At 46.5% G+C, this 8,669-nt stretch overlaps 1 protein-coding gene across 2 annotated transcripts in view; it reads right to left on the minus strand.

The window, feature by feature from the left end:
- Positions 1–3,354: 3,354 nt before the first annotated feature.
- SALL1 (spalt like transcription factor 1) overlaps positions 3,355–8,669 on the minus strand; it is a 13,566-nt gene continuing 8,251 nt past the window's right edge. For both annotated transcript variants that reach the window (XM_065641046.1, XM_065641045.1), the window contains exons 2-3: positions 4,870–8,282; positions 3,355–3,795 (exon numbers count right to left, since the gene is read on the minus strand). In XM_065641046.1, coding sequence (XP_065497118.1) covers positions 3,355–3,795; positions 4,870–8,282 — 3,854 coding nt within the window. The remainder of the gene's footprint in view (positions 3,796–4,869; positions 8,283–8,669) is intronic.

The following is an 8,669-nucleotide window of genomic DNA, read 5'->3' on the forward strand; positions in this document are numbered from 1 at the left end:
TAACTTCCCCCGGTCCCCACGGCCTGGTGTCAAGTAACGGGCAATTTCACATTCCGCATTTCCAGAGCGAGTTCTTCCCCATCAGCACCAGCACCACCCCTCGCTGTCCGGCAGCTCGCAGGCGGCCAGCTGGGCGCTCCGCCCGGCGGGGCGGGGAGCCCCGAGCCGCCCCCGTCCCCGCGGGGCACGGCCCCGGCGGGCGGCCGGACTGCAGCTCCCTTCGGGGGAAGGAACAAAAACACCCTCTTCCCCCCGGGGGGAACACCTCCGCCAAGCCCAGCGCGACGGGAGGCACCGAGCACGGCCGATTCCTCCCCCCCACACCCACCTTCGCAGACGGCAGCGAGGGAAACACCAGCAGCAACAAGCCGGCGGGGCAGCGCACGGGCTTATCAGGGCGGTCCCCGCGCAGCTGGGCTCGATCGCCGCGATCAGGGGGCGGCCCGGCAAAGGGCGGCCCGAGGCGCCTGGGCCGCCGCAGCCTCCAGCCCCGGGACGGGCTCAAGGAGCCGCTTCCCAAAGGCTGGGGCGGAAGAGGAGCCGCCGCCGCCGCCGCTCGCGGGGCGCACCTTGACCTGTGGAGATGCAGCCCCTCGGGCAGCGGGGCGACCCCCCGGCCGTGCCCGCTTCCCGGCGCCCCCTCAGCGGGACGGGGACGGTCCCTCAGCCGCCCCCAACGGCCGCCCGCGTGCGCGGGGTGTCCGCGCTCCGCCCGCGGGAACAGCGCGCGCCGCAGCCGGGGGCACCCCCGGGCCTTAAAGCACCAGGCGGAAAATTGCCAACTTTTTTTTTTCTTTTTTTTTTTTTTTCTTTTTTTTCCTTAAAACCGCCAAGTGCACACGTTCCGCGGCAGCCAGGTTGCTCGGCGAGGCCCCCGACTCTCCCGGTTCCCTGGGGGGCTGAGGGTCCCTCGGCCCCCAAAGCCTCCGCTCCAACCTCAGAGGTTCCCAGGGCTGGAGTTCGACCATTTATTAATGAAACTCAAGCCATGTGAACGAACCCCCCCTCCCCAAGAACACTGGGGTTCACTAACCCTTCCTTGCTGTCCTGTCGCACAACTCTAAACTCGGTGTAAAAGGAGAATTAGTGTTTCATGGATAAAATCATCAAAATCCGTTTAATTTACCTTTTTCCGAGATCAAAAGGTGACTTGAAGTTCTTAAATATTCACATTGAACAAGCCAGCTGGCTCTAGTGTACAACTTACATGTTAACAAAAATGTGCATCGTACCAGATGAATCATCACATTCCAACAGGAAAAGTTCTAGACATGAAGTCCAAGAGGTATTCAGACTACAGCGTTAATACTTTACTAAGGAATCATCATCATATGAAGGGTAAAAGTCTTAAGAAAAGTATTTCTCACCCCAGCTTTTCAGTGTTAAATCCTCCATGATACCCAATTCACAGCGCAAGCTACTAGGGGGAAGAGCAAAGCAATTAATTCCTGTTTTAAAAGGCAAGCAACTCCCCCCACACTGACATTAAAGGAAATCCTAGAACACAAAATACCTGAATTTTGGAATTGTAAAAAAATATATATATCCACACAAACATAAAATTGGTTATTCCTGTTGGGGTTTTTTCTGAAGGCATGATTTGAAGGCAACCAGACTGATTTATTTTTCATAAATAATAATTCGAGGAGATAAAACTCTACTGGGTGAAAATATTGGGCTGAATTCTGTTCCCCCAAATTCCCACTGAGGTTAACGATCATTGCAGGTGCATAAGGGAAGCCAAATCATGTGCAAGGCCAAAGCATTATTTTTTTTTTTTTTTTCTTACAATCAAGTTGTAAACCCCACACAGTATATGGGGCTTGAAGTGGACATCTTAACACAGATACAGCAGCGTAAGCATGCCACAAACGTACAATCTCATAGAATAAAATTAATATCAAATATAAAGCATTTGAACCAAATCAAGCCTTAAATGCGATAAATTATTTCCTTCAAAGGAAACTTACCTAGGCTCAATAAGGTCTTTGCTAGCAGCATTTTTTTTTTTTTTTTTTAAATAAAGAAATCAAAAATGCCAAAATATCTACAGTTTTATGAGGAGGAGTTGAATAGTTAAGGAGAAACTTCCCACTGTTATGGGGTATGAAAAATATACTAGCAATTAATATGCAATACATATATGTATACCCATACTTACAAATATAAACACACACATAGAACCTGAACAGTTCGTGTTAACCAAGGGAAAGGCTAAATAATACAAAGTGATTACTAAGTACAGGTACACTTTAAAAACACAGAGACAGCGAATTTTATCTGTTGCAAAAATGTATTTGATTACTCGAGTAAAATTACAGTATCTCTGCTGTTAGTAAGTATTAAATGTTAAAGAAACTGGACCTCTTTTCCTTTCAACTTTCCGAGAAAGTGCATGTAACAGTCCCAGGTTCCCCCTGCCCCCCCCCCAATACCTAATACAAAATAAACAAACACTATACTTGTTCCCTTGGTCAAGGAGTAGGGCTTGGTCTTGTAAGGAACATATGTACATTTTAATGAAAGTGATGTCTTATTGTATATACAGGAGCATCTACAGTCGTCCACGGAAGTTGTTCAAGATGCCATACGTAGCAGCATTGTGAAAGTCCAGCACATTTTCTAGAATGAATATACCTACAAGGCAAAATGTTACGTCTCAGTTTCAACTACCAAAACAACACTTCAGTATCTTCTCTAATAATCTGCGTGCTTATTACTGTACAGAAATGTATTAACATTTAAGACGACTCAAGTAAAAAGCACAATACAAATAACAGTTCAAAACGGAAAATGTTAAACCTACAAAAATTAAAGCAGTTTTAATTTTATAATAAAAATCAAAAACTGAGCTGCGTAAAGGACCCCCACTGTTCAGTCTGTATTCTTTCAGTCCTTTTCTTAAGTCTGTTTGGAAAAATTAAACAATGTGTTTGCTGATAAAATTTCCAGCAGGATCAAAGTGTACATTTATATACAGACTTTTATTAGAGACCTAATGCATCACTGAGGCATCGCATCAATACCAGAGTTCATGTTAAACTGGATATAGAAAATAAGTTAATGCCAGAATAAGATCACCTAGCAGAACAGACTTGCAACTGCCATAAATGTTACAGCAAGTTTACAGCACTCTAGTCGATTAGTATTTAGTTCAAAATACAGGAGACCAAAGTTAATGCTTGCATTTGTTTGCAAAGCAGGATTATATCACTAATAAATAAGCTCTCTTAGAACTCTAGAAGTAGAACACGGTACAAAAGAACGTCTTTGTAATGTTGTAGCCTGCAGCTTGAAAAAAGCAACCCTAGGTTGCACTATTTGCAGGAATGTTATTTAGGGAGGGTTTTTTTTCTAATTTGTTACGATTTCTTTGTTGTCTTCCACGAAACGCGTAAAACGGAAGTTTGTCCCATTTTCATTGCTTGCCATTTTCTCCAGACCAGCTAGAGGTGCGTTGGGTTCTGAATTCTGGAGCTTCTCCAGGCTTCCCGTCAAGCCGCTGATGGGAGAGCTGCCTCCGTTGCCCAGGCCCCCCGGCGCCGGAGGGATGCCGCCGTTCTGGATGACGGAGATCTCGTTGGTCTTCATGGCCAAGCCACTGGAGAGTGCTGCTGCGTACTGGTTCCAGAAGCTGGAGGGGTCTCCATTCCCTGACCGCGCAGCCAAATCCTTCTGAAACATTTCTGGGAACTTGACGGGGTTGCCTCCTAGAAACGTCATGGGGCCATCCACGGAAAGTCGCCTGCCTCGTCTCGCAGGAGTACTGTTCCACATGTGAGTGCCCATGTGAACCTGGAAAGAAAGAAAGGGAGAAACAAACAAACAAAAGAGAGGGGTTGACAGGGATTTCAAACTTATTTTGATCACAAAGAAGGCAGCAGGCCGCAGGCGTCCAGTCTCGTTACATAATGAACGGCACTACAGGTAGCGGATGGAGGGCTCCATTTCCCATCTGGAATAATAAATAAATTTCTTCTGGATTAGCCCATCACCATTACCCAGAATACCCTGGTTTTCTGCCGAACAATGCATTGCTTGTTACTCTTTGTTTTATTACATGTATTTAGTTTATAATGACTTCACGTTACTCCATCTACTGCAGATAGCTGCTTTCGGGGCTGGAATTGCTATGTCCACTTCCATTGCAATGGTAAGTATTGTATTTGACACTCTTTACCCTGTAAACGTCCTTTGCAGACAGGCAGAAAGTATCCTTTACTGATTGCTCATTGGAGAGCCTCGTGTATAGACAGAATGGCCTGAAAGTAATTATTCATCTCGCATTACTGGCAGCAACCTCTAGAGAAATACTCTGTCAACAGAAAAATGTACACAGTAAAGTGCTCAACCAGTGTTCTCAAACTTAAGTATATTTGCTTTTTCAAACGCATATCGGTAGGAAATGTTAGTTATATCATCAATTAAAGTAATACCCATTAGTTCCAGAATTCTGTTAATAGTTTTTTTTAAACACTCATCATCTTACACGATAGTTATGAAAAACAGCACATCCGAGAGCCTTTCGCTTCTTAAAGAGGTGTGCGAGTTACGAAACGCATTTCTCTGTTAATTAACACTCCTTACCATCATTTGGCTGTTCCATTTCTCCCTCTACACAGGCAGTCTTTGCTGGCAGATGAATTTTAATTAAGCATCAAAACCAGCTCACGCTCCGGACCGGCTGCCAACGCGAGCGCTCGACAAAAGCCCATCAAGGTCCACCAGAGCTGACTAAACGCACCGTTTGTCACGCCACAGATACCCACAGGTACCACTACTTGCAACGTTAACAGATGTCAAAAAAAAAATGAAAAACCCCCAGCAAGGAGAAAACGAACCCTAAGAACAGCAAGAGGGAAAAAGTACCTTCAGATTGCCTTTTGTTGTGAACGCTCTTCCACATATAGTGCAGGCAAAAGGTTTCTCACCAGTGTGCGTCCTTTCGTGGATCTGCAGAGCGCTGGAGGAAGAGAACGTTTTCCCACACGTGTTGCAGTAGTGCTGTTTGGGGGTTCTCCTGGGGAGAGCGGGGAGCAGGACAGGAGACGTGGCAGAGGAGGACAGCGGGCCCGAGGCGACGACACCGGAGGGCGCTTCTTTGCTGTCCTGAGGAGAGCCGTGCACAAAGCCGTTCACCTCAGTCTTTATGAGCGATGACAGCGAATTCGCGGGCATAACCGAAGAGTTCTGATTAGGGCCGATACCGGAATTGGGCTCAAAAAGCTGTGATGGTAGATCTCGCATTTGATGTGTCAACATATGCTGCTTCAAATTACCCTTTGTGGAAAAGCCACGATTGCAAACTGTGCAAATAAATGGTCTCTCTTTGGTATGACTTCTGTAATGAATGTCCAAGGCACTCTGACAAGCAAATGTTTTGCCACAAATGTCGCATGCGGTGTTTTTAAATTTACCTCTGTCTCTGAAAGGAAAGAGCATACTCAGAGACTCTTCTTTAATCATCTTATCAGTGTTACTAGATGTCAAGTCCAAAGCACCACTGTTAGCAGGGGTTGGAGACAAACCGTTGGCAAACTCACTTGGTAAAGCTCTGGCTGGTTTCTCTTCGATACCTGGTGACTTGTGGTAATCGTTAGCGCTGTTGGATGGGGACAAGGCCTGCATGGAAGAGGTAGACTCTGAGACAGCAGGGCTTCCAGCACTTTGGCTTTCCATATCACCACCGACAGACGACGAGTCGTTAGTCAAAACGTCCCCTTCCACTGACCCATTTTCGACCGCCTTCAAGCTTGCCTGAAGTTGTTCGGCAAGTCCTGCGTTGATCATCTTCATCTGATTTTCCAAGGCAGCGATACTCGACATTTCCAGGGGCAGAGGGGAAGACGACAGGCTGTCTTGCGACGCATCCGCAGATTTTGGTGTATCTGGCACGCTGCTGTCAGGACAGTCTTCCATGTTCTCATCTGAGAAGTTGTCTATATCATCAAAATTCTTATCGTCAAAAGATCCCGTATCTGATTCCATTGACTCAGGATAGTTCTCTGTGACCGGGGTGTTGGGGATCTGCCCTCCCATGTGCATTCGGATATGCTGCTGTAGCACAACGGCGTTGGTGAATTTTTTCTGGCAGATCGGGCACGAATGCTGTACCCTCAGCGGGGGCATGGCACGGTGGACACTGTAATGAGTCTTTAAGTTGCCTTTAGTAGTGAAAGCGCGACCACAGATTTTACATTTAAATGGCCTCTCACCGGTATGCGTGCGATAATGCATTTTCAGTGCACTCTGGCAACTGAGAACTCGGTGGCAAATGATACACTCGTTCGGATCGGTTGCCTTTTTGTCAATGTTTTCTACCAGTTGCTGCAATTTCGACGTTTCGGATGCTGGCGTTGAATCCAATAGTCCTCCAAACGGAAACTTTGCCTTAAATTGCTCTGACATTAGAGGCATCAGTGGATTTGTAAAAGTGGCGACAGCGCTGGAGCCCGAGTCCCGTGCCGGTGAGCTCACGGAGCCGCTCGCGTTCGTGACGGCGCTTGCGTTTTGAGGGTTTTCCTCCATTTTGCTGTTTGAGGTAGGCAAAGCACCAGCCTCTACCTCATCGGGAAGTCCGTTGGAAAGTTTTGACGTGGGATCGGCTGTTCCCGAGTCACTCTTGACAGAGCAGGGAGGGCTCGCGGAAGGATGGCTAATGGGAATCGGCGGGGGCTCCTCAGTTTTGATGAACGGGGTCAAGCTTGGAATTGTTGGTGGGAGCGGCAGGCCAACAGAAGTCGTCAGGGTGGAGAGGACCGGCTTGCTGTCCAGCCAGCTCGTGACAGGTTTCTCCGGCGGTATAGACATCCCATAAGGAATCCCTGTGCTTGTCGGAATATTGTCCAAATGCTCTGGCACCGGGTACGGGTTCATTTGAATGTGAGGGTATTTTTCTTTGTGACGCTGAAAGTGGACCTTTAAGTTTCCCTTGGTGGAGAACCTGTTTCCACATATGTTGCATTTAAACGGCCTCTCGCCCGTGTGAGAGCGTAAATGAATCTGCAAGGCACTGTCACTCCCAAACACTTTAGCACAGAACCTGCATTTATGCTTAAAGAACGCCTCATCCGAATTACTTTTCGCTTCAAAAGCAGTTACATTTGGTGGCTTGCTTTTTCTTTGCTGTGCCAAGGCAGTCAAGGAGTTTAAATCCTCTGCAGGTGTTCCAAGAGTGGACAAGGGACTGGAGAACACAGAGTTACCAGGGGTGGGCTGAGGTAGAAGTGGATTAGATGCAGGACTTAATAAACTGCTTATTGCAAAAGCTGGTGAAGATGATGCTGATACTGGTGGGTTGCTGAGCTGTGAGCCACCAATACTTGAAGCCACTTTTTCTGAGGACGGCGTTGTAACTGCTGCTGCCAATATGTTAATATTTGGAGAAGAGCCACTACTGGATGGAATTAGAGTGTTGCCAGGGTTGCTCTGAGGTAGCTGTATAGGGGGGAGCTGTTTCACACCACTGATGCTGGCAGATTGACTAGCGAGGCTTTGTGCTAATCCAGCTGCTGCAGCCAGCTGCTGGGATAAATGGGAACTTAACGTGGACAAGGGGTTGGCAGATGTTCGCAAAGCACCTTGAGAAGGGCTCGAAGACGTTGGCATGTCTGCATTTTGGGAAGCCAACAATAATATTTGGTGCCGAATTTGTTCAATCAGTTGCAACTGGTGGATCTGCTGCTGCTGTAGCGCCAAGAGCTGCTCCATCAGGGCCGGCACAGCCAGTTTGCTGCTCGACGCGCCGTTACATCTCGCCTCCTGCGAGAACTGCGCCACCGCCACTTTCGTGCTCTGAAGGTTTTCGATTATTACGTTGCTGTTGATCACGGAAAAGTTGCCTAATGTCGTCAGATCCCCTATGTGAGGTAGAGAGGTTGTTACAGCTGAGGTACCCATTGTGGAGCTGCTACTGCTTGTAACACTATTGTTGACGCTCTTGGAACTGCTACTGCTATTGTGAATGCTGGAAGCCTCCACATCCATGGATCCTTCCCTGTCAAGTTTGTTATGCTCTGAAAGGTCACTGCAGTCTACTTGATCTGTGTTATTAACTGTGTCATTCATCTGTTCATCAGGATTATCAGAAGGGGAACTAGGAGGGAAGGTTTCAGGAGGAGAAGCTGGATTTTCATTCACAATTAAAACTAATTGATTTTTAGTACAATTCTTCTTGTGTTGCAGGAGATCTGATAATTCAAAGAACTCAGCACAGCACCTGCCACAGACATGGGCGTCCTTGTTCTTAGTGGTTCGATTTGCTTGACCCTTTTCTGTGTCTCCTAAAACATCAAAAGATGATGGATTAGGAACCAAACAGTAACAGGAAAAAAAAAAATCTGCAGGACATTTTATTTAAAAGTACTGGTTTTATCTAACATTGTAAAATAGACTAAGATCGTACATGAAAATAGATCAATGCTTCTACTTCACAAAAATAAGTCAAAAGCAACATTTAAAACTGTACAAGGGAGTTTTATCGGTCGCTGTGTCTTAGATGATCATTTGCTTCAGATAATCCATCAAAATATAAAATACTATGAACCGAAGGCATTGGAGCATAATGAAATTCCATAGCAAAGTATTGATTTCCAATAATTCATACCGCTTATTGTCTACTTGTCCACCGAGTGCAAATCAGCCATTTGAAGGACTCATTACACTCTCAC

Source organism: Caloenas nicobarica, chromosome 9, assembly GCF_036013445.1.
Source record: "Caloenas nicobarica isolate bCalNic1 chromosome 9, bCalNic1.hap1, whole genome shotgun sequence".
Lineage (NCBI taxonomy): Eukaryota > Metazoa > Chordata > Aves > Columbiformes > Columbidae > Caloenas > Caloenas nicobarica.